Source organism: Apodemus sylvaticus, chromosome 19 (genome assembly GCF_947179515.1).
Source record: "Apodemus sylvaticus chromosome 19, mApoSyl1.1, whole genome shotgun sequence".
Classification (NCBI taxonomy): Eukaryota; Metazoa; Chordata; class Mammalia; order Rodentia; family Muridae; genus Apodemus; species Apodemus sylvaticus.
The window spans coordinates 22,571,831-22,599,006 of NC_067490.1; the positions used below are offsets into that span (position 1 = coordinate 22,571,831).

General features: G+C 36.8%; 1 protein-coding gene across 1 annotated transcript in view; it reads right to left on the reverse strand.

The window, feature by feature from the left end:
• The window catches only part of Ctnna3 (catenin alpha 3), a 1,484,299-nt gene that overhangs the window by 27,927 nt on the left and 1,429,196 nt on the right, over window positions 1-27,176 (reverse strand). The window contains exons 15-16 of the mRNA XM_052164514.1: window positions 24,738-24,843; window positions 11,890-12,024 (exon numbers count right to left, since the gene is read on the reverse strand). Of these exons, the coding sequence (XP_052020474.1) occupies window positions 11,890-12,024; window positions 24,738-24,843 (241 nt within the window). The remainder of the gene's footprint in view (window positions 1-11,889; window positions 12,025-24,737; window positions 24,844-27,176) is intronic.

Consider the following 27,176-nt stretch of genomic DNA (forward strand, 5'->3'; position numbering starts at 1 on the left):
AAACAATTGGAAAAGCAGCTCTAATCAAGGAGAACACTCTTTATCTCAGCCAGAGGTGGGAATTTTGTCCAACTTTGCAGGGGTTGCAGAACTATAATGTCAAGCCATATCTTGAATGGAGCTGTCTAATGTTTTGCATCTACCTCTTATTCATGGGCTAGCTGCATAAGCAGGCCTTGCAGGGTGGTGGTGCAGAACCACTCAGAGGACCTTCTAGAGCAAGGAGTGATTATGACCTGAAATCATCCAACACTCACCCACGGAAAGGCAGAAGAAAGCCAGCTAAAGAGATGTACCACCATTTTCATAGTGCAAAGATTTGGGAAATCTTGTTGAACATTTTACAACATATGAGACAGCCCCCTCCTAATCAACTAATTCTCTAGCTCTCATAAGCAGATAGTGCCAAAGATGAGTGACCTAGACACAGATGAAAGCACAGGAAGCCAGTGTTTGATATCAGTTCCCAACATTTACTCTTTTGCTATTAATATCACCTAGATTTTAAATCATGAAGGGCCAACAAGATGGTTCTGTGACTAAAGCACTTACTGGAAAAGTCTCATGACATTAATTCAATCCCTGGAAATCACCTACAGGTAGTAGGAGGAAATGTTCTCTTGCCTTAAGGAATAATGGCATTCACAAATCCACACCACCACTCTCTCCCTCTCCACTCCCCATTCACCAGGTACATATTTTCCCATGTATTCCACACTAATAATTAAAATTAAAAGAAAGGAAGTTATGGAGGAAAAATTGTACTTTTTAAATAGTAAATACAAAGAAAGAGAGGAAGGGAGGGGGAAGAAGGGAGGAGGCAGGAATGGATAGATGGGGTAGGAGAAGAAGAAAGGAAGGAAAATGCAGAGAGTGAGAAAGGGAAGGAACTAGCATGACTGTCTAATATGCATCTTCAAGTAGGAGTACAGCCTGAGGTCAGAAAGGAAGCCAAACTTGCCTGCAATCCACACCACCCTGTGTCTTTGAGCACACAGTTTTCGCTTCTGCTTTTATCTGCGCTGTAATGAATTCTGAAATCAACATTGTTCCTCTGGAATCCTTAGCCCCTTGCTGCTTTCCTTCTCTCCCCTTTGCATTTGTGATTTTTTTTATACCGGATTTCCAACTAAACTCATAAGCATCCAAGTTCCTACATGGAGAGTTCCTCTTACTTTGATGTGTATTTTGCCTAATGGGGAATTGGCTCTTTCCTACAGTTGTCAAATGCATCTTGCTTACCTCCTGGACTTTTCTTCCAAAGGAGCTTTGAAGTTTCAAGTTTCAGGTTGCTTAGCATGTAAGAAACACAATTAATTTCTTTTCTTCTTTACTATGGGGTTGATAACAAGCCAATTCCATTCTCAAGAACATAGTTTTAGTCTAAATGTCTGTTATCAATGATAACAGGATAAAATACAATAATTCAGTGTTTGTGTTTTGAATCATGCAAGATTCAAAACACAAAAAATTATTAAATTAAATTATTACTAATTAATTATTAAATTAGATTATTACTATTAAAATTAGCAATCTCTAAACTAACAGTAAAGACATTATACCCACTTCCTTTATGTTATTACTCTTTGTGGGCTTTTGTGTCTAATCCAGATGTCTGATCTTACCTCTCCCTGTGACTAAAACTCGGTATCCTAATTTCAAAAATCAGCATACTAGTGTTCCTAAGAGGAGCATCCCAAGAAAGCAAAGTCAAACTAGTCCTAATGTTACAAAAAAGGTATCTTGCTGGTTTGCTTTGTGTGTATCAACTTTTATATGTCAATAATGGCCAAGAAAAGTCCCTAATGCCTCAGCTCTTACTCTTGCTGATAAAGATAAAACAACACTATAGTAGTAACCACTTTTAAAAAAATGAGGCAAAATATTTGGCTCTTTATGCTTTAAAATTATGTTGCAGAAAAGAATGTTTTGGACAAGCTGAGAAGGACAGCAGGAACAAGATAAAAAAAAATTTAGCAGGAAGGAACCAAGGTAAATACATAGAAGGAAGATATTACTGTCTAGATTACACCCTGGTCTAGTCTAGGAGGTTGAATCATAGTATTAATTCTATAATTTGAGGATGTGTTCTGGTTAATTAGTCTTGCAATTCCTGATTCAACAAACCTTTTCTGTCATTAACATTATGTTTAGTCAGTGTTTTCCCCAGTTTTGGAATTAAACCAGACCCTAGCCCTGGCCAAAAGCAGGCACCATGCAGGCAGGTATTAGGATACCACCTCCAATCACATTCCCATAAAATTCACTGAGAATGAGAGGGCATTAGAAAGCACAGTAATTTTAATTTTTAATGCCTAATTTTAATGATGGTTCTTAAATGCCTTAACCTCTTTTGTAGCCTACCACCCACCATAAATAGTAGAAAAGAAAGTATATGGGGGAAGTGGACCTGTTTAGGAAGATTCTTTGGAGCAACTCCTAGCTGTGTTGTCTGGAATTCGGCAGTTCAGTTCACAGGGTAGATTGATCTACACGAAAACACTTCACAGATACGCCAGCAGTCCAGTTTGGTAGAGTTGGGATAGTAACCATGATAGCAAACACGAATCAGATGGCACTACCTAGCAGAGACAGGCAGGCCTCATTCTCAGCTCAAGTCAGAAGGGTGGGGGGGGGGGGCTAGAGTGACAAACAGAATGCCAGGAAAGGTTCTAGGCTGTGCCTCTCTCGGGAACTGAAGATCAATGAAGATGTAAGACCAACAAGCATTACACAGCTATCTTTATAAACATGCCTAGCTCAGCCTCGTCACTGTCTGTCAAGTGCTATTTATATCTCTGTAAATATCACGTGCTCTCCATGGGTCTTGTCTCAACCCATGTCTTGCCTTAGCATGTGCATGTGTCACAGCCCCAGTCCACAGAAGTGACAAGAAACAACAGCCCACCATCAGAAGGTATTTCTCCCTGTGGAATCCTATGAGCTCAACTACATAACGTAAGGCAAAGCAGTACATGCAAGTCCTTGGCAAAGAATCCTTCATCGCATGTCCTTTTATGCCTTTGCTTTAACAGAACATCTTCTCTCCTGTGTCTGCATTAGTAAAACATTCTTTCATGAACCTGTCTTAGGCTTTCTCTTGTGCTCACTTCAAAGGACACTCCTTCATATATTTGCCCCAGCAAAACACGATCCAACACAACTGACTTCCCAAAGAACCCTGAAGTTTGCACTTTAGAACATGATGCCCAACATTCTGGTCCTGAGTCAGCTGAGACCTACCTCTACATCCTGGAACAAGTCATTAAAACACTTTAGCTTATTTCCATGTTCATAAAGTTAAGATAGTTATGTCATAAAATATTACTATAGTAGTATCAAATGTTACTGCATCTGGATATGCTAGAGAATATAGTGATTTATGACTAGTATGATTCTACAAATCAACCAACCAATGAATAAAACCTACTATTTAGAGCTAAGGTTTTTAGTAAGAAAACTTTCCTTTTTGTCTCATTTCTCTTCTTCTTACTCTCCCTATCCACATTTTCTTTATTTTCTCTTCAATTTTATACTTTGACCCCATGTCTAATTCTTGATGAATATTGGTGCTAATTTTCAAAATCTTTCTTTCGTTTCTGTTTTATTTTTTTCTTCATGCCTAGACAAATGGACACACTATATTGGGAAAGCTCATTAGGTAATCCCCTAATGCCAGTACATAGCAAACACATTAGCTTACTAAGTTATCTGTATGTACTTGGTTGCTTATGTTCTGTGGACCCTGGTGGCTCCTTTGGTCAATAGCTATATTACTGCTGACCCCTTTCATTCCTTAATTGATATATACTGCTCCCTAATGTAGGCTAGAGCTTAGTTGCAGTTGTCTGGAAAATTTTCAAATATTGCTGATCTCTTTCTCTCTCGATGGATTAGTTTCATATATTTCTCTAATTTTTAAAAGTGTGGCTTTGGCACACCTGCCTCAGGGTAGGAGGGTATAATTAAACACATTAATGGAAAGCTGCAAAACACGGTAGTTACATAATTAATCAATTTTAAGTAGTATAAAATTTGGTGAGCTAAAAACATGGCAGCTGGAAAAAAGGATAATTTTGAGAGTTTAAACCTGTTCACAATTTGATTTTCCCCCTGAATTTACATATCTACACACAGTAGACTATAACGATGTTTATTTATTATCTCTTATGGCCTGCTTCATGCTATTCACCAATTATCCTCCTGGCTACTGTGCTTCCAGAGACTAGAGGAATAATTGAAAACATTTTGGGGTACTGAATTCTAGTAGCCTATGTACTGGATAATCACTTGGAAGTTATAATCTTTATATTTTTTTCTTATTTAAGACCCTCATAAGTCAGAGTGGCCATGGATCCTGAGTCACTAGAACATTTTTAGCATTCGAGGTACTTTACATATAGCAAGTCTTTTGGATAACTCCCTTGTTATCTAAGAGAAAACACTTGGAAAGCCGTTGTAATTTCTTGTGATAGAGGATGAACAGGCTGGGACACAGTCCACCAGCAGGCAATATCCTGAAGTATGTATAAGCATACAGTATCTCTGCCCACTATCTCAAATCACTGTGGCTACCTTGGGCTACTTTCTCTTCTGAGCAGTTCAGAGAAGTGATTGAGGAGACAGCCATCTTAATTCTGTTTCTCCAATGAAGTTTAGACAGAGAACTTGAATTTCACTGCTAACAGAAGATGTCCCCAATTTTATCAGAAGATGGGATCCAGGAGGAAGAACCTCTTCAACTCTCCACTCGTCTATCTTCATGTGTGATTATATCTTAATTCAGTAGGTCCCAGCTCTGACGAATAAAGCTCTCTCATTGTCCAACTCCAATCCCTGTAATGGTTCTTGGAGTCCCATTCCTTTTACTCCCTGAAAACATTATGTTCCATGTTATTGTGTGGATTCTTCATGGCTTCTTTGTTTCTCTGTGCTTCTTATTCTTTTCCTGAGATTCCCTCAGTTAATTCCATTTAACATTATCTGAGTACCAAAAATAAATAAATACATAGGCTTTCAGTACACCTATGCTTCTGTTTATTTGAGAGCATTCTGCCCACACTCCCCTGTGGCAGAATCTTCCCCTAATAAATAAAGATTTCAAGAGACCAATCTTTGGACTAGAAGGCAGGACTTTGGGGTCATAGGGAGGAAGATGTGAAGCAGGAGAAGGGTACCTACTTTCAGACAGGGGAGAGCATGGAGCCACAATGTACGTAGCCTGAGGCACCTTTGAAGGTGGTGGATCACCCTGGATTTAACATAGAATTGCTTATAAAATTAGGATGCTAATTTCTGCGCCCAGCAATGGCGTTACCTGTTGATTCTAAACTAAGATTGTGTGGCATTTTCCTTCATATGGTGGCTTAACTGCATTCCAGAGACAGGTACAGTGACAGGGCATCCCAGCCTGCCACAAGAATCTGGAAGCATGGAGCATTTGAGGCAGCCGCTGGCCACCGGAACTTAGTGAGCCAGGTGGAGAGATTTTGGAGGCCTGAGTCAGAGAGTCTGCCAGGCTGAGAAGAGGGTGTCCTGTCTGCCTGGCTGAGGACAGGACAGCCTGTCTGCCACTGTTTTTACTGGCAATAGTGTGGGATGATTTTTTATATTTTATACTCCACTCCACCTTCTTGCCAACCTATTTGATGGTCTCCCCAGTGTCTCGATCTACCCTTTTCTCCTCCTCTGCATTGGTTCTCACCTCACCTGACATCATCAGCGCCATCTTATTTCTGATACAGGTTGACAAATAAAGCTGGGTACTTCATAAGAATACATTGAATGTCTACTCTTAAGGCTCAGGGAACATGAATTGTCTACATCATTTGTAGTCATCCACTCCTGCATAGTGACTCCTCATTCAAGATACTAAAGAACCTTAATTTTCACAAGTGATTACATCTTTTAAAAAGCAAATATTTAAAGCACGAGCATGCGTTGAAGAGTTTCTAGTTTTCACAGAGGAACATGCTAGAAGTTGCTGGTTGCCACTAACGCCCACCCTTTCCTTCATAGCAACTGGCTACATGGAAGAAAGGATTTGCATCCAGGCATTATTTCCAAACTTTGTCATTGTGAAAACTCTGCCTCTTAAAGTCCAGGGGACTTTCCCCTGGAAAGTGAAGCCAGTGAACTAGTGCTTCAGTTCCATTCAATATGGCTGAACATATTTTTTGGCTTAGGTAATAAGGCGACCAGAGCCAGAGATACTAAGTGGAAGGAGCAAAAGAACCTGACTTTCTGATGACTCTCAGAACCTCTGGGAGACACTACCTCCCAATTTGGTTAATGTTTCAAAGTAAACATTCGCATAGAAAAATCCTATCTCGGCAGTTTCTTCAAATCATTCTCCAGCACTCATTTAATTAGTGGTTCAAGTTGCTTCTCAGAGCCTTCTTCCCCAAGAGCCACCACTGCAGTGCATGCCCAGGTTCTCCTGGACCTTTCTCCCCTCAGATGTTCCATTGCCACACTACTTCAATGAATAAAATTGAACATGTCAACCTACACTTCCAGATGTGATGTTCCCACCATATGTAGCATTTTGTATTGCCTAGAAATTTAAAGTCTTACCTGTCCTTCACCCTTAACATATGACAACATATTTCCATCGTACTTCACACGCGAGATTTCATAAATGCAGACTTGCTTTACTGCATACCTCTGCATCTTATCAAAACAAGCCCTTACAGCCCAGTGGTTTTCGTCCTGACCCCTGTTTGGTTTGATCTATCAGTAACATTGCATAGTTGACTCCCAAGTGCACAGATATCTTTGTGTTCCTCTCAAAGTTAAAGCCAATTGTCTCTAAAGTGAAGTTCTGTTTACCCTCACTCTACAACATACATACCAATAGTATGACCAATACTATCTTCAGTCAAACTCTTCTGCTAGCCTCCCTGATGTATTCTCTTGTCTTATTGTCTCCTCTGCATGGGTCCTCTTTTGTCTTTATTCTGCCTACTCATCTCAAAATCTCAGCCACTTTGTCTTATTTTTTTATCAAGTGTATTTGCAGAAGCCCTTTCACATGAACCAGATGTTGTAATAACTACATCCTCTAGTGAACTCTGTACATTGAAATACAAAATCTGTGTGATATTTAAAAATGTGTTTCTGTGCTTTAGAAGCCTGGTGGAGAAACTTCATAACAGCTGTGGACATTACTAATACATGCTATATTGCATTGCTTTACACTAATGACACACACTCAAATGTATTTTTTATATTACTTTTATAGTAAGCAAGTATGAAAGAAAGAGAAAAAGAAAAGAAAGGAAGAAAGAAAGGGATGAAGGAAGGAAGGAAGGAAAGAAAGAAAGAAAGAAAGAAAGAAAGAAAGAAAGAAAGAAAGAAAGAAACAAAGAAAGAAAGAAAGAAAGAAAGAAAGAAAGAAAGAAAGAAAGAAAGAAAGAAAGAAAGAAAGAAAGAAAGAAAGAAAGAAAGAAAGGAAGGAAGAAAGAAAGGAAGAAAGAAAGGAAGAAAGGAAGAAAGAAAGAAAGAAAGAAAGAAAGAAAGAAAGAAAGAAAGAAAGAAAGAAAGAAAGAAAGAAAGAAAGAAAGAAAGAGAAAGAAAGAAATTTCATTACTAAGTTATTGGCCTTTTCATGGAAGGGTTTTTCTGTGTAGCCCTGGCTGTCCTAGAATTCACTCTGTAGACAAGGCTGACCTCGAACTCAGAAATCTGCCTGTATCTGCCTCCCGAGCACTGGGATTAAAGGTGAGCCACCACTGCCCTGTGTTACTTTTGTATGGACTTGAGCATCATGAGAAAATCCACTGGCTAAGCCACTGTCATGTAGTCTAGATCTATCAGTGTGCTTGGCAGAAAGAGGAATTCAGCCCCTTTTCTGTGATTTTAATGAACTGTACCTTACTTTCTTATTGTTAAATCATTCAACTTTAAGATAAATGTGTATCATATAGACTTACAAATGAGAGGTTAGGTATTTTAATTCGGTGTACATTATGTGGGTGTATTTTAAGTAATTTCACTTCATTAATTCAGCTTCTCCGCCCTAACCCTCAGAACTTGCAGAGTATGTTCTGCCTATTCCTCTCAGAATCTCAGCCGCTCCGTCTTATTTCTTTATCAAGTGTATTTGCAGAAGTCCTTTCGCCTGAACCTGATGTTGTAATAACTGCATCCTCTAGTGAACTCTGTTGAAATACAAAATCTGCGTGATATTAAAAACTGAATTTCTGTGCTTTAGAAGCTTGGTTGGAGAAACCTCATAACAGCTTAGTTTTCAGTTTAAAGAAGAAAAAGGAACGACAGGCATAAAAGGAAAAGATGAAGAGAGGAAGAAGGTGGATATAGGGTTACTGAAATATTCAAGCAAATATAGAGTTTGGCACACAAAAAGGAAATGTTCTTTGAAAGCTTTCCAGGTCTACCTGAAGGCAGATGTCGAGAATGTAGAACGTGGCATGCTTTCTCCTGGAAGATTTATTTTTCTAATGGAGAATTATGAGCAAAATGATGACAAACAGCTTTGGGTTCATAATAATACATGGACACATAATGACTTCACTTTTAAATGGTAAATCCCAGAATTTAAATGGATCCCTCCCATTCTGCCTATATAATATGTGGTTCATGAATCTGAATCACTGCACTGAATAATCGTGAATATAATACCATTTATATAGCTCAAGGATATTGCATTTTTGGACGGACAATGGGTGACCTTTTAAATATATATATATATTGTCATTGAAAACAATTTATAAATATAAACATTTTGGTCATATTATTCCTTTCCTCCAAGTCCTTCTGGATCCTTTCCTGCCTTCCTTCTCTCCTTTTAAGTACTTTCTCTAAAAAAAAGGAGAAACAAAACCCTGATACAACAATCAGACCTCCCAAACTAAATACCCCAAATCCACCCAGAACAAACAAACAAAAAATACCACCCTCAAGAAACAAAACCAAACAAAAACAAAAACCAAACAAATAAACAACACCAACAAAACACCACCCACTAACTGTAACCAAATAAAGCATACATAAAATGAAACTATGGAGTCCATTATATGCTGATTGTGTACTCAAGAACATGAGGCGCGCTTGAAGTAGTGGATATATATAGTGCTACTCCATTAGAGAAAACTGTTTTCTCACTCCCAGGAAGTATAAATGACAGTTCAGTTGTTAACCTTTACCCTAGTGGCTAGGTTTTCATTCAGTCATTTTTTTTTTTTTTTTACTATGACAAAATATACAATAAGATAAATAAAAACCATCATATGAAAGTTGGGCAGGACAACCCAACAGAAGAAAAAGACCCCAAGAGAAGGCATAAGAAGCAGAGACCCACTCACTTGCACACTTAACAACTCTCATTAGAACATTAAACTACAGAGGACCTGGTGCAGACCTGTGCAGTCCCTATGGATTCCACTTCAGTCTCTGTAAGTTTCTATGGGTTTTGCTCCTGTTGATTTACAGAGCCTTGCTTGCTATGTCTCCTCTAGGTGGCTCTTACTCTTTCCACTTCCTCTTTGGCTTGGTTCCCTGACCTCTGGGAAGAGGGATTCCATGGAGACATCCCAGGTAGGGCTGAGTGCTCCAAGATCTCTCCCTCTCAGCACAATGCACCTAGCTGTAGTTTCTGTATTTGCTCCCCTTTGTTGCAAGAGGAAGCTTCTCTGATTATGCTAAACATAACATTTATTTATGAGTATAGAAATCATGTATTTCAATAGCTATGTCAAAACTGGACCCGTGGGCATGTATCACATACTTTGAGAGGTTTTCTCTGGGTAAGAAGAAAGCCATTGCATCTATTTGGAAAATAACTGTGTGCCTTTGAAAGATGATGGTTGTGGAAAAACTGAATGAGAATAAAAAAGGACTGGATGTCTAATAATTCAGAAATAGATCTCGGATAGCTTAATACACTTATGTAATATGCTCATGAAAATAGACATTGACTTACAATGATCTGGCCTACAATTTTTTAATGTTTAAAGATTGAGCAGGTGGCACAAGAGTCAGTAGAAACAAAATACTAAATATCAAATCCAGATCTTTGTCTGCAACAGCAATGTACAGTATGTGAAATAATAGCAATATTACTGCTGTCAACATTGTCCTCACAGGCTGGACAAGAGCCAATGTCTGAATACAGTATTACCTCAACATCTTATTGTTATTGTTATTCAACATCTTATGCAAAAATTTTCTACTTGTTGTAAAATGCAATGTATTTAAAAATTTGTGTTGCATGGAGCATATATATTCTCTTCATGTTTAATGCAGACTAAGCTACAATGTTTGGTGGGTTAAATGAATTAAATTAATTTCTTACTTATGTTTGCAATGCACAGCTGGTTAATCACTAGATGATTTTTCTGAAAGTAAGAAAAAAAATCACCAATATCTGGATAACTTTCTCTGGACTATAAGTCCATGGATATATGTATCCATGTATTTCTACCTAGATAGGCTGATATAGCTTATATGGCTTTTGATTTAATAAAAGATATTTTCTTTGAAAAATGAAAGGATATCAATGTTGATATTAGGCTGGGCGATATTCTAAAATTTGAATATCATAGAAATAAATCTTTATTTTCACTTCTGACCTTTACTGGATCTAAAAGAAAGGCAGAAATGCTACCAGTTCTTTCTGCATCATTCATTCTTGTCCCACAGGCCTCAGTTTCCTCAATGCTGGGCAGCAGAAGAAATAAAACACAGAGGTCTCTGACGGGAAACCCCAACCCTGACATTTACTTTCTGACCTCGGAGAAGCTACTTAACCTTTCTGAATCCATTGATTCTGATATTAAAGGAAACAAAACAATCAAATAAATGTCTCCCTGGAATGCGATTGTAACAATTGAGCTTAAAATCAGGTCAGAGATAGAGAATCAATAATGATTAGTTTCCTCTCTCAGCCCCTGGTGATAACCTTTGCTTTTTTTTTTTTTTGGAACTGCATTCACTTCAAGAACATCAATATATTAAGAGAACATTCAATGCTAGGATGTAGAATGAGGAGATGATGCTAATGCATAAAGATACTGGTACAGCTTCTTAAAAAGTGTTCTAGCAATGTGGCCTCCTAAAATGTTCATCATGCTTTGCTTTAACTTAAATTTATAATCTCGGTACATGTCCTTCTCAAAGTCACTGATAACTGAATCCAATATACACATCAAATATTATTTTATTACCGTGTCTGCTCTAGAGAAATGATCTAATGTTATTAAAAGATGAGTACAAACCACCGCACATTCTTTCTACCATGGAAATTTAAAAGCAGATTGAAACTCAAGGCCACCAAAGAAATTTATGCAAGTTCTTTTAACTAAAAATATTCATGATATACTATTTCAAAAAATTACATGTGGATTTTTTTTTATCTCAGGACTGGAATTTTGTGTTATAAAACTAAATATGTAGAAAATGAAGACTAATAAATAGTAATAAAATAATTGAATTTATCTATGCTTTTACATTCCCTTATTTTAAAATTTTACAGAACTCATTTCAGAGTTCTCTCTGTATACATTATAAGGTTTGAAAATTGTTCCATATGACCATGAATTTCTTATCAAGGTAGTATCCAAAAGCTGATATATTCCTTAATCTCTGAAGTAAAAATTATATATATATAATATATATATATATATGCACACACATACGTGCACGCACATGCACACACACACAAACACACACACACACACACACACACACACACATTTTAAAAAGAAACCTGAAAAGCTTTCTTGCTTGTTTAATTACATACACTTTATACTAATTGTGATGGAGTTTGTCTTATGTTAAATTCATCTGAGAGAAGTACTGAGCCACACCATGGTTGCTAGAGTCTAGAGTCTTCGATGTGCAACAGTGGAAATGACAGGCAGTACTCACAGCTGATACAATGAGCTCTCCACCAAGGTTTTGGATCTCTGCTTTAACTTGGCTGCAGATTTTCAGCTGGTGCGAGTAGAATTTAATCTGTTCCAGGTAAGCCAGCAAGTCCTGTTTGCATGGTGGATCTGGACACTGCAAATGTATCAGAGATAAAAACAGAAACGGTAAAGATAAGAAGAGGCACATTGGAGTGGGCAGTACACAAACCATGGATACCTTAAAGGGCAGCAGTTTTTCTCAAGCCCTGTTTCTTAGGCTGGCCAGCCAAGGTATATTCCCACATCCTTCATCTGAAAGTTCCTGTTGAAACAACTTCTTTGTTCTTCAGTGGAAATCACTGAGTTTATCCAAAGTACTTGTTATAGGAATTTACAGACCTGAAGAAATACACAATGAGCTGCCTTCAATTCACAACAAGTTTAGCAGCCTTGAGATGATGTTTTTGAGTAGACATGAAGAAATGGTAATAAGAAACTGTCTTATCACCCAGAATCACTGTAAGATTATTCTGTGGAGTGCATAGTTTCCTGCTGTCTGCCCTGTGATATTTTTATGAGGATACCAAATCTGTAACAGAGCATATTATGCTGTATTATTTTCAGCTGGTACAGATAAAGAGAATTATTTTTACCTGAGATTACATCTGCAGATGCAGTGTAGAAGGAAGTGGAAAACTCACAGGGTTTAAGGATATCACGAACCTCCTTTTCAATAACAGTCCCCCTTGGTGCTTTATTTTCTATAAGGAACTCCTAAGAATAAATTTGTGTCTTACTATAATAGGAAAAATAACTTGGGATAAAGGTGAATCTTTGTACTGTCTCCCCAAGTTAGATGCTTAGGAAGTAGTTTCTTTACACTTGATCTTAGCCGAAAGGCCGAGAAGTGATAGTTTCTTTACTTTAATTGTATTATTAGTAACAGTTCATAAGAACATAAACATGAAAAAAGAAACCCAAAAGCAAAGAAAATTGTTCCTACAGCACTGAAAATGTAAAAAAATTGAAATAGTTGTAAGAAAAAAGTGAATCTCTGTCTGCGTAACACTGCACTGTTTCAAATTATTTTGACGGGCTGGAGAGATGGCTCAGTGGTTAAGAGTGCGTGCTGCTCTGTACAGAATCCAAGGTCAGATCCTTAAACCTATGCCAGGCAACTCACAACAACCTGTACCTCCCAGTTTCTGGAGTAACGACACCCTTTTCTGATTTCTACAGGAACCCAAAGACTTATGACCTTCACTTACAGACAAACACATATACGTAGACAAAATAATAGACAATAAAACACTTTAAAATGTTTTCAAATGATAGGGAAGACAAACTTTCAATGGTTGAAGGTTAAAATCTAAGAATTTAAAATTTCTACACATCACTTTAACTGAACTATAAAAAAATACATGGGTTTAAATAAAACATCCTGAAAAGGAAATCTATTTAAATGATCAACGGATATGACACAGTCAGTAGTCTTCACTTTCTTCATATATTTCATCAACATTGAGATAAATACACATTATTTCCATAATTATAAGAATTTGTTTAAAATCTTTATATTAAATTATATAAATTTACGAGTTAAAAGAGGCTGAACAGTCACAAGTGAGATGTCTCAATAGCAAGGACACTTGTCACCAAATCTTACAATCTGAATTCAATTCTGAGAACTCATAATGTAGAAGAGGAGATTAGATTCCTGTAAATTATCCTCTGACCTCCATATGCACATGGTGGCATATGAGACCTGTCCCACCACCATAAGTAAACAAAAGTAAAAGAGTGAGATGAGAAAAAAATAAAACTTATCATGAATATTTGTATTCATCTAGGACATTTATCTTCTAAAATCCACTAAGAAGACCCAAGACCCATGTAGATACCAAAATCCAAAACTGCTTATTTTATATTAAATAAAATGGCAAATTGTTGATGCATAACCCCCAAAACCCTCCTGGTAAAGCTTAAATATATCTATATTCTACATAAATAATTAATACAAAGTAAATAGTATATGCATTGTATTGCTTGGAATATAACAGTATACAGGAAAAGACAGTACACATAGACCCTCAAATTGCTACAAAATTTAATTTGAGCAGACTAAATTGGTAGATACAGCACTCATATGTGTAGAGGGGTGACTAGTTTAGAACTAAGATGAGGCATGGCTGAAAATTCCTGAGAAGTCTATTCCATTTCACATTGTTAAGTACTTTGATCTAAGTAGCTCCAATTCAGATGCACTTGGTGAGGACATGGGAATTTGTACTCACTAAAGGAAGCTAATATTTCCCTATTAGAAACAATTCTACATGCTGACATAGCTTGGTGAACACATGATCATCAGCAAAAAGACATTAAATATGATGGGATCAAATAGGTAGAGAGAAGGAAATGAGGTGTAAGAGAGCAAATAAAGGGAGAGACAGCTAAAACTAAGGGTCATTTGACAGAGCCAATGGAAACCTAATAAAGTACTATCATCTTCAAATGTATAAATATATGAAAGAAATCTAAATGGAGTTACAAAATAACAAAGGAGACAAAGTCCTAACTAAACACTGTTTGCTGCCAAATGAAACTTCCAGGCCTGGCAATGTTATAAATCTAGTTTTTTGGTCAAAAGAGTCCCACAGAACTCAGAACTTTAGAAAAAACACCCTACTGGTTGATCTCCACAAAGTAATAGCAAGGCCCTATTGCTGAAGACAAGTATGTAATTCACTGATTATGAGCAGTTGATATAGGGCCTGTGTAAAGTCTTCACTCCAACTTCTTAGTCCTGGAAGGCGGTCTGCATAATATTGGTGGAGAAAAATGAATGCCAATACAGCTACAAACCCTCCACTTACAATAGCATCTTGCCTGCAAAATATGTTTGTGTAATATTGGCACAAAAGTTGTTGGAGTAAGCAACTACTATCTGATTGGAATTAAGACCAGATCCATTAGATAGAGTTCATACCAAATTGCCTGGGTAACAAGAATCTGAGACTTAACAAGATTTAAACAAGAAGACATTAAGTTGTGTTGGGGTATGTTAGAGAGAGATTAAGGAGGGTGAAGGAAGATAATGGGTGGAAGATACAATCATGTTTCATAGTGTACATGGATGAAATTCTCAAGAATAGAGAAAAATTAATAATAATAATAAAACATCCCAAATAACTAAATTTTGGCTGAATTACCATCACTGCCAACCATCCCACATCCTGATTTCATGTGCAAGATGATACACTTCTGTAAGTTTCTGTCAATGCAAGTAATGCCTCAGTTTACAGGGATCATGGATCAGGGAAGAGGGTGCTATTTTGGATTTGGAAATTTGTATTTTTTCATCTAAAAAAGAAAAAATATGTGGTAAGTTCTAATGCTGTTGAACATGTTAAATATTTTTGTTGACATTGTAAAAAGACCTTTCTATGGCTTTTAATTTCTCTGTAATAGTTGTACATATGTAAAGTACTCAGCATTATAATTTCTATGAAATGGTGTCTCATGATCATATCAGGTCAACTGACACATCTATTTTTGCAGATATTCCAATGTGTAGCTCTCTGAATTGTATTCATAGTCCTAAAGGCATAGTTAAAAGAATTATTTACCCAAATTTGAGAATGACCTTTAATCGTTTTTTAAATTATCTTACATGTTTTACATATTGACTCCCAAGAAGTCATTTCTTCAGAAAAATTTTTTCTCAGAGAATGAGTTCCATAATCTATTAAATGTTATTTTGTTTACCATAAATGCATCTATTTTATCAAGACATAAGCTATAAAAATATAAAATGTTATTTTCATACTTTTTCTATTTCACTCTAGGGCCATAAGCATGCATTATATGCCAAGCCTAATGGCATGACCTGACTTGAATCCCTAGGACCTGTCATGGACACCAGGAAAAATGACTCCTCCAAGTTATCCTTAAACCTTCATATGCATGTGCAGTGACCTGGATAGGAAAAGTCTCCATAGGCTCCTAGACACCATTGTTTGTCATTAGAGTGTGCTGCTTCTTGTGAGGGATTAGGGGGTGTGGTCTTGGAGTAGGTGTGGTCTCTTTGGAGGAGGTGTGTCACTGGGAGTGAGCTTTGGGGTATCAAAAGTTCAAGTCAGGCCCAGTGTTTCTCTTTTACTTTTGCCTGCAATTGGATGTAGAACTCTGCATGTTACTTCTCCATCACCATGTCTGTATGGGTGTTGCCCTTCTCCCCGCCATGATAACAATGGTCTAATCCTCTGAAACTTCAAGCAAGTTCCAAGTAAATGCTTCCCTTTATAAGAGTGGCTGTGGTCATGGTGTCTCTCTCTCTCTCTCTTTTTTTAATTCGATATATTTTTTTATTTACAATTCAAATGATTTCCCCTTTTCTGGCCCCCCACTCCCTGAAAGTCACATAAGCCCCCTTACCTCCCCGTGTTCTCCCACCCACCCCTTCCCACTTCTCTGTTCTGGTTTTGCCGAATACTGCTTCACTGAGTCTTTCTAGAACAAGGGGCCACACCTCCGTTCTTCTTGTACCTCATTTGATGTGTGGATTATGTTTTGGGTACTCCAGTTTTCTAGATTAATATCCACTTATCAGTGAGTGCATACCATGATTGATCTTTTGAGACTGGGTTACCTCACTTAGTATGATGTTCTCCAGCTCCATCTATTTGCCTAAGAATTTCATGAATTGATTGTTTCTTTTTTTTTCTCTTTTTTAAATATTAATTTCTATATTCTTTGTTTACATTCCAAATGATTTCCCCTTTCCCAGATCCCCCCTCCCCATATGTCCCATAAACGTTCTTCTCTCCATCCATTCTCCAATCACCTCCCTCCTTTTTCTCTGTCCTTATATTCCCCTCCAAGGCTAGATCAATCCTTTCCAGGATCAGGAACCTCTCCATACTTCTTCATGGGAGTCATTTGTTATGCTATTTGTGCCTTGGGTATTCAGAGCTTCTGGGCTAATTAATATCCACTTATCAGAGATTGCATTCCATGTGTATTCTTTTGTGACTGGGTTACCTCACTTAGGATGATAATAGTACTCCATTGTGTATAGAGCACTGTCGAAGACAGCATGCACACACAGTAAACAAATACATTTTAAAAATAAATAGTAGAATGCACAGAAGTATGGATAAGAATACAGTGGCGTTCCCACATAATGTCAGTAGTGGAAACAATACTTGAAGACTAACTCTTGTGTAGCTAATTTTTGAGGGTTATATTTGTGACACCTCGATAGATAAATGCTAAACTTCTTTCTATCTGTTTAAACTAATGTTGATTGTATCTTAAGATCTTCATGAATATGTGTCATTTTTGTTTTAAGTTGGATTCAAGCCCATATACTCTACAAAGTAGGGGTAAAGCTGTGTCCACCTATACCAACTCTTCATTAGTAACTGTAGAGAAAAGTTCATCTAACTTACTCTTTTACTATTTTTGATGATTTCCATGGGAAATTCTCAGAAAACACATTTTCTACAAAATAAATTATAATCCAAAATAGCACCCTCTTCCCTGATCCCTGATCCCTGTAAATTGAGGCATTACTTGCACTGACAGAAACTTACAGAGGTGTTTCATCTTGCACATGAAATCAGGATGTGGGAAGGGTGGCAGTGATGGTAATTCAGGCAAAATTTAGTTATTTGGGATGTTTTATTATTATTATTATTATTATTTATTCTATTTTTGAGAATTTCATCCATGTACACTATGAAACATGATTGTATCTTCCACCCATTATCTTCCTTCACCCTCCTTAATCTCTTTCTAACATACCCCCACACAACTTAATGTCTTCTTGTTAAAATCATTTTGATAAACACTAAATCAAATTGGTGCTTCTCATGTGTGTACATAGGTATGTATCTCCCTAAATGGAACATGGAAAATCTACCAATGAGAATGTTCTCAAAAGGTTTCTCCTTCCCTCTCTCAGTATTTATATATAGGCAGGTGAGGAGCTATGAGGAAATATCTTTTTTAACTCTTCCACACCCATTAATGAAATATGCTCATGATCTAATACTTAGAACACCTTGTTCTCCTGGTTCCCAGGGTCATAGTTTTGAAGAAATAAAGGAAACATGAATGGTCACTGTTAAAGAATCTATGGCATTGCTCAGATACAAAACATATCCAAGAAACAGTGGGAAACTAGAAGAAGAGCATCCCTTTGGCCAGGGAACCAACTGGCTGTCACTAGACGAGTGCATAGTGGTCACATATTCATGATTTGTCCTGATTCATTCCTGAAGCACCGCTGAGTATTTACTTTCATGATGTGAATGCTCATTAATCTGGACAATTGAACTCAGCATCAACATCTGCACTTCAAATAATTTTCAGAGAGGAACTAACATCAAAGCACACATTTTGTTGCATGATACATATGGGAATTACATTCTTTTTTTTTTATTCGATATAATTTATTTACATTTCAAATGATTTCCCCTTTTCTAGCCCCCTCACTCCCCGAAAGTCCCGTAAGCCCCCTTCTCTTCCCCTGTCCTCCCACCCACCCCTTCCCACTTCCCCGTTCTGGTTTGGCCAAATACTGCTTCACTGAGTCTTTCCAGAACCAGGGGCCACTCCTCCTTTCTTCTTGTACCTCATTTGATGTGTGGATTATGTTTTGGGTATTCCAGTTTTCTAGGTTAATATCCACTTATTAGTGAGTGCATACCATGATTCACCTTTTGAGTCTGTGTTACCTCACTTAGTATGATGTTCTCTAGCTCCATCCATTTGCCTAAGAATTTCATGAATTCATTGTTTCTAATGGCTGAATAGTACTCCATTGTGTAGATATACCACAGTTTTTGCATCCACTCTTCTGTTGAGGGATACCTGGGTTCTTTCCAGCATCTGGCAATTATAAATAGGGCTGCTATGAACATAGTAGAGCATGTATCCTTATTACATGGTGGGGAGTCTTCTGGGTATATGCCCAGGAGTGGTATAGCAGGATCTTCTGGAAGTGAGGTGCCCAGTTTTTGGAGGAACCGCCAGACTGCTTTCCAGGAATTACATTCTTAAGGGTTATGTACTGAATGATATAATGAAGGCTCTAGAATTTAATTTCCAGTTTGGTTGTATTATAAGGACAATTTTAGCTCATAACATCAACAAGGAATTCCAGCAATAATATTTGGTAAATACCAATATAAGTTGGATTATTCTTGTCAATTATTCTGATCCAAGCAAAATGGGCAACAAAGATTTCATAAGTATTTCCTGAGTTTTATGGGGTTACCATTTTTGAGTTACCATTGTCAATTTAACACTAAATATCAACTTTGACTGTAACCATAATTGACTGGGGGTATTCACTTAATGATCTAGACATACTTGTTTTAACTATGTTACAAGGAAGTAGGGGCAGACTTTGGATACATCATGAGGGATGGTCTTTCCCTGTTAGACATATCAGAGTTATGCTCTGTTCATTCCACCACACATAAGAATGCACTGCATGTGCACCTAAACAACTCTGTGTAGTTTTCCTGCTATATATGGTGTTGACTATATCATCTAATTTGGAGTGTCTGCTGACATGGAAGAAAATCACAGAGTAGTTTAGGGAAATTAATATCATAGGAGCCTGGGTTTAGGAAGCCTGCTCTTATATTGCTATTTTCAAGTTGCTATTTTGTTATTAATTTTCAATTTGTTTAAGAATTGTGGTAAATAATAATACCTTGTCCTTTAGGAATATACTATGTAATGCATGCAATATTGGTACCAGTGTTGTACTGTGTTGAATGGGAGAGTGCAGGTCACAATCTCTCAACTTAATTCTCAGGTTCAAGAAATGTTACCTGATGCAGACAAATATGGTTAGGTGAAGGAATTAGTAGAAGATCTTATATTGTGTGCTATATAAAAAACAAATTTTGTAAGTTTGAAAATGTTGAAGGAGAATATAGCCATATTCACTTGATCATTGTATTAAATTATTACTCTACATGTTATAGACATATACAATGAAATAATCAGGTAAAGCAATTGGAAATTAAATGACAAGAGGCTTGCAGTTCTCTTTGCAACTAGATAATAGTAATTCCTTAAGTAGTAAACTGTGCCTTGTGTGTATATAACAATTCAGTATTAAATAGAAGAAGATAGAAATGGGAAATGGAAAAGAAAGCATCAAGAAACAGTCTTCAATTAAATAGCTTTTATATCATTCTCCCTACACATAACTCTTACAGTACACAGAATGAAATTAAATTGGTCTAACACATATATTTATATTATGACTTAACACAGTAGGTACAAATACATTCTAAATTTATATAATGTAAAATGAAAAATTGACAAACATTGATATTCCACTAGAAAATAAAAAGAACAGAGTAGAAAGAATCGTAAAAATTGTTGAAGGTATAAAATTCTGGATTGACTAAAATTGACAGTAACTAACACTACCAATAAAAACTTTCACAATATTTACAAGCACTAGAAATTACTTAGATTTGATTAATCCACCAATTGTGTTCTAAAAATAGTTTAAAGTCTAAAATATGTGTGTGCACTTGTGTGTGTATACATGCTTGCATGTGTGCATGTGTGTATGCATATATCTGTGTGCTTGCATGGGTATGTATTTGTGTGTGTTTGTATGTGTGTGAATGTGTGTATGTGTTTTTGTAAAGAAACAAGTGCACATTCATGAGTGATCTCCCAGGAAAGTCACTAAATTAACTCCATCAGATTCTCAATCCCCAGTATTGATTGTTCAATGTGTTCAGCCACATTCATTCAGAACAGATGTCATCCTTAGAAACTCTCTGGCTTGACAAAGTGTAAAAGTTTGAGGACTGTTCTTCACAATTACTAGGCAGTGGTTGTTTCTTAAGTTTCTTGGAAAATATCAGTGTGGTATAGGAGTTGTATGGTCCTTTATCTTTCCTCCCACCAAATGAGAATAATACTAAAATAATGGAAAGATTTAGTAACATCAAAGCATCTATAGTTATTTGGTCAAATTAAAGAATAAAATAATATCATGTAAAATTAGAAATAATAAAGTTATATTTTACTTCTTACAGTGAAAAATTCTAAAGCATACAGGAGAAAAAAGCTAGGAAATTTAGTACTTCAGGAGCCTTACTATATACATATTTTCTAAAATATTATAGTTTCATTTATTTAATAATATTTAGTCTCTCATGAAAGTAACTACAATACAATTTGAAAATAAGTCAGATTACATACGAGAATGAGTTCTGTTTATTTATTAGATTAGGAAATTCTGGATCCTGAGCAGATCTTGGGTGCTAGCTCTGTACCCAGTCCCACAACATCCAGAGAGGAAGCTCAACTCCCAGATGCTCTAACATATCCAGGATCACAGAATCATATGTGAGAAGGCCACAACATCAGCCCCAACACCAGGGAGTAACAGGGACCAGTGGGATCCAGGGATGCAGGAACTCCAAAGAACTTGTGGCATGAATTCCTTCCAGTCTGAGCTGTTGCCCTGAGCAGATCTTGGGCTCTAGCTCTGTACCCAATCCCACACTCCCAGGCTCTCTAACAAGGCCAGGATCCCAGGATCACAGGAGCTCAGGAGTTTGGTTACACCAGGATCTCAGGATCCCAGAGGCAACTTGACTGCCAGGAGCTTTGAGACACCCAGGATCTCAGGATCCCAGGATCACAAGGATCACAGAGATAGCTGGTCTCTAAGGAGTTCTGACACAACCAGGATCACAGGTGGGACAGGATCCATTCAGAGACAGTGAGGGCAGGTTCCATTAGAGATAACTAGTTGGTGAGAGGCAAGCATAAGAACATAAGCAACAGAAACCAAGGTTAGTTGGCATCATCAGAACTAAGTTCTCTCACCAGAGCAAGTCCTGGATAAACCATCACATCGGAAAAGCAAGAGTCTGATCTAAAATCACATCTCGTGATGATGAGAGAAGACTTTAAGAATGACATAAATAACTCCCTTAAAGAACTACAAGAGAACACAGGTGACGGAAGTGAACAAAACCATCCAGGATCTAAAAGTGGAAATAGAAGCATTAAAGAAATCACAAAGGGGAAAACCCTGGAGATAAAAAACCTAGGAAAGAGATCAAGAGTCATAGATGCAAGAATCAACAACAGAATACAAAAGATAAAAGAGAGAATCTCGGGTCCAGAAGATACATTGACACAACAGTAAAAAAAAAATGGAAAAAGCCAAAAGCTCCTAACTCAAAACATCCAGGAAATCCAGGACACAATGAGAAGAGCAAACCTAAGGATAATAGGTATAGAAGAGAGTGAAGATTCCCCACTTAAATGGCCAGTAAATATCTTCTACAAAATTATAGAAGAAAACTTCCATAACCTAAAGAAAAAGATGCCCATGAACATATAAGAAGCCTATAGAACTCCAATAGACCGGGCCAGAAAAGAAATTCCTCCCGACTCAGAATAATCAAAACACCAAATGCACTAAACAAAGAATATTAAAAGCACGAAGGGAAAAGGGTCAAGAAACATACAAAGGCAGATCTATTAGAATTACAACAGACTTCTCAACAGAGACTATCAAAGTTAGAAGATCCTGGGCAGATCTCATACAGACCATAAAAGAGAACAAATGGCAGCCCAGTCTACTATACTCAGCAAACTCTCAATTACCATAGATGGAGAAACCAAGATATTCCATGACCACAAAAAAAAAAAAAAATTCACACAATTATCTTCCCACAAATCCAGCCCTACAAAGGATAACACATAGAAAAACACCAACACAAGGAGGGAAATTACAACCTAGAAAAAGCAAAAAGCAAAAGAAGATAGCGACACAAACACAATCCAACCTCTAACAACAAAAATATCAGGAAGCAACAATCACTTTTCCTTAGTATCTCTTAACATCAATGGCCTCAATTCCCCAATACAAAGACAGAGACTAACAGTCTGGATATGTAAACAGGACCCAGCATTTAGCTACATGCAGGAAATGTACCTCAGTGACAATTACAAACACCACCTCAGAGTACAAGGCTAGAAAAAATTCCAAGCAAATGGACCCAAGAATCAAGCTGGAGTAGCCATTCTAATACTTAATAAAATTGACTTTCAACCAAAAGTAATTTTAAAAGATAAAGGACACTTCATATTCATCAAAGGAAAAATCTACCAAGATGAACTCTCAGTTCTGAACATCTATGCTCCAAATGAAAGGGAACCCACATTTATAAAAGAAATTTTACTAAAGCTCAAAGCATACATTGGACCTCATAGAATAATTGTCGGAAACATTAACACCCCACTCTCAGCAATGTACAGATCATGGAAACAGAAACTAAATAGAGTAGTAAATTCTGATCTTCAAGATGACAAACTGTTTTTAGATATAAACACTAAGTTATTTGTCAAAAACTCTTAGTTTAAGTGCTTGCACAAGAAGAACTTCAAATTTGGGATTTTCCCAGATTTTTAAGAAAATTCACATAGTCTTAACCTTTTGAGAACTGTTACTTTGAAATATAAAACTATTTGAGAGCCATGCTTGCTTCTAGAGTTTCAGGTGATCAATGTTTAATCTACATTATACAACAGATTAATAAAATTTTTAAAATGCTTAAAATAGTAAACTATTGATACAAACAATGCACACTCAAATTTAGAAAAACAACTTTTCTCTGGTATGTTTCTCTGACATTTGTTCTCCATTATGGCCACAAATATATTACCTATTAGATTAAATTTTCTTTTTTTAATATTCTTTATTTACATTTCAAATGACTTCCCCTTTCCTGGATCCCCTGCTTCCCGAAAGTCCAATAAGCCCTCTTCCCTGCCCCTGTTCCCCAATCAACCCCTTCCCTCTTCCCTGCCCTGGTATCCCCTACACTGCTGCACTGAGCCTGTCCAGGACCAGGGGCCATTCCTTCTTTCTTCTTGGGCATCATTTGATATGTGAATGTTTCTTGGGTATGATAAACTTCTGGGCTAATATCTGCTTATCAGTGAGTGCATACCATGTGTGTTCTTTTGTGATTGGGTCACCTCACTCAGGATGGCATTCTCCTCATGTTCCCACAGTGGATGTATAAAGAGAGATGGAACAAGAACTACTAGAACATACTAGAAGGTATCTCTCAGTATATAATAAGCAAGGCATAATATGGCATATATGCAAAATCAAAATGGTACTTCCTCTACAGCAAAATATTAACTATGAAGTTAAATGTGGTAATAAATATATAATAAGTGTATTCATATTACATCCCTGTCTGAAGTATTAATTTTTCACTATTCTGACAAATTTATAATATGGGCACTGCTTAAAAGGTTGTTTTAAAGACTATGAAAAATACAAGGGAAATAAATGAAAGGTCTGCAAAGTCACCAGTCTGCCCAAGAGTTACATAACTCCTACAATGATCATCTTTACTTTATTGTTCTAATAATGCTGCAAGTTATTGGCATCAGCTAACACTTTAGAAGATTAAAAAGTGTGAACTACTCGCTAACATCAAGGAGAAGAGAAAACCCATTATGTCCTTATAGCCAATTAAAAGAAATTTAGCTCATTTCCATCTGATAAAGCTGATTTTAAATAAAGTATATTTAAAGTTAAATATATACATTCTCTAAAACTAACCCTACTTTCTTAGAGTTTATATATTGTCTCACAAGTTGCATAATTGCGTTATACATGTTTGAAACTCTAATATAGGAAGCAAATGTGTTCAATAGAATTTTCTAAAAAAACAAAAAACAAAAAAACAAAAACAAAAAAAGTCATCCAGCTTCGCTGTATTCAATAACTAGGCAGAGGAGAGGAAAGAGTAAAGACTTTCCTAGGTCTACTTGTAAGTAGCTCACCTGGTTAGCAATCTGCCGAGCAAGAACGTCCATCCTTGATCCTGACTCTGATATCAGTTTAGCTGCATAGATTACATCAGTGGTATGCTTTAGTGGTCCTTTCCCCCTGAAAATAAAGGATACATATTAGTTTGGTTGGTTTATGTCAAAATAGATGAAATATAATGAATATAATGAAAAATATAATGAATGTGCATATAATAAATCTGTATATTAAAATACATTTTGTTATTTTTAGTCGCTTTTAGTGTGTACATGTATGTCTCTGTGTGTAGGTATCTGCAGAGACTAGAAGAGGGCAGGCGTTGGTTCCCCTGCATCTGGAATTATAGGCTGTTGTTAGCTACCCCACATGACAGCTGGGAACTGAACTTGGGTACAAGCACCCTGAACAACTGAGCAATTTCTCCAGCTCCAATAGACAGATATCCATGCTCACATATATAACACATTTAAAACCCAAAATAACAGTGATTAGACTTATGTACTTTTCTTTTAGATAAGTCCAAAATATATTTAATTCTAGTCTTAAAAGAAAAAATTTAAAATCTATGATATCAAAATTTAGACAATAATACAAAGAAGACAAATGGCATAGGACTTTATTATCATCAGATTTTTAAATTATATCAAAACTCAAAGAATTAATGTCCCAGGGTTGGGGGAATACCCAGGGTGGGGTCACCTTCTCAGAAGTGAAAGGGAACATGGATGGGGGAAGAACTGTGCAAGGAGGGATGGGGAGGGGGACAGCATTTGGGATATAAATAAATAAAAACAAGTAATAAAAAGTCTCAATTTAGATATATCTTGGTGGACTCAGGTATCTATTCTAAATATCATTTATAGTCAAGACATATACATTCAACCTTGCCTTATGAGAAGTTGGGCTACTTATTATTTTTCTCTTTTAATCCATCTCAGATATGTTTAAACTTTTAATTGATTTCTCATGAATGTCACTACGATAGCTCTCATCTTACCATCCCACAGTACCCTGTATCAGCTCTCTGACCCTTGCAATCTCCCACCCAAAAGAAAACAAAAATAAAATAAAATAAAATAAAATAAAATAAAATAAAATAAAATAAAATAAAATAATAAATAGAAAAAATCTTGCCGTGGAGCTGTTGTGTTTCACAATATGTCACACAATATACCCCTTTGTCCATGTAATTTTTTCTTGCAAATGTTCACAGCAGTGAGTCATTGGTCTGGTTTGAGGGCTCTGGCTTCTGCTACACTCTCAATACTGGATTCTTATCAAGACTCCTCTTGGATAGACGGTTGTTGCCCTGTGTCATGGAGATTCTGTAGCTTCAGATAAGCAGAACTGGCCCTGTCATGTGAACTGGCCCTGTCATGTGCTCCAGCACTTCATAGATGGAGTTGTTCAGCTCACCAGATCTCCTGTGCCACCAGGGCTAGCTCTCCAGCTTTGTTAAGGCAGTGGGTAGAACCAGTTCATCTTGTTTATTTTTTCCAGCTAGTTGCACTGTGATTTCTATCATATAATCTCTTCCCTATAATTAATTCACATATAGATCTGAGCTCAAGAACTGTGTGATTTAGGACCTTTAGCATTATAGTATAAGTTAATGTTTCTATTCTCTATGGACCTCCGCTGTATGCCAGTACAGCTTTAAATAACAGGTACCTTGAAACTAACCTATGTGACTCCATTTATTCTACCAGCCATTCAAAGGAAAATGCTGTTCAATTTGCTACAGTGAGTTTGACGTTTTCTGTTTGCTTGTTTTGGTTTCGCTTTGGCTCTTTTTCCCAGGCCAAAATGAGTCTGAATCCTGAAAACAACTGCTCAGGAATAGTGAAAAGGTGTGCTGTCTGTTTTGCTCAAGAGACAATCCATCCTTTGTTTTTGATAAATGTGTATTATAAACTGATTGCTGCACAAATGCCAGGCTACATGCCCATCTTCGTTAGTAAGAGAAGAAGCCGATTGCAAGTAGTGGGCTGGCAGCCTCTGAAACACTGTCCGGGCTCTCAGGTGTCTACAGATGAGTTCTGCTACATGAGAAAAAGTTGGGACTGGGGTAAAGAAGAACATGGTTGTAACCTCAGAGAGTCCCAAGAAGTAAGTGGGTCTTGAAAATACCTTTTGTGCATTGGACTCTTTATATTTTTTGTTACTCTCATTTTCCCCTACATCTACATTTTTGCACTTTTATACCTCCCTCTGCTCCCAGGATAAGTGAAAACAAAATAAAACAAAACAGAAAGACAGTATTATGTCAGAGGTTGTTTTGTTTGTTTGTTAGTTTTTGAGTAAAAATCTGCATTCACATTGTTTTGGGCTGTTTTCTAAACAAACAAACAAACATAAAACAGCAAAAGACAAAACAACAAAAAAACACAACTGTGTGTGATTAATCTGTGCCTCTTCAGGGATAGGAATAGCCTTCAACAAACAGAGGAGAC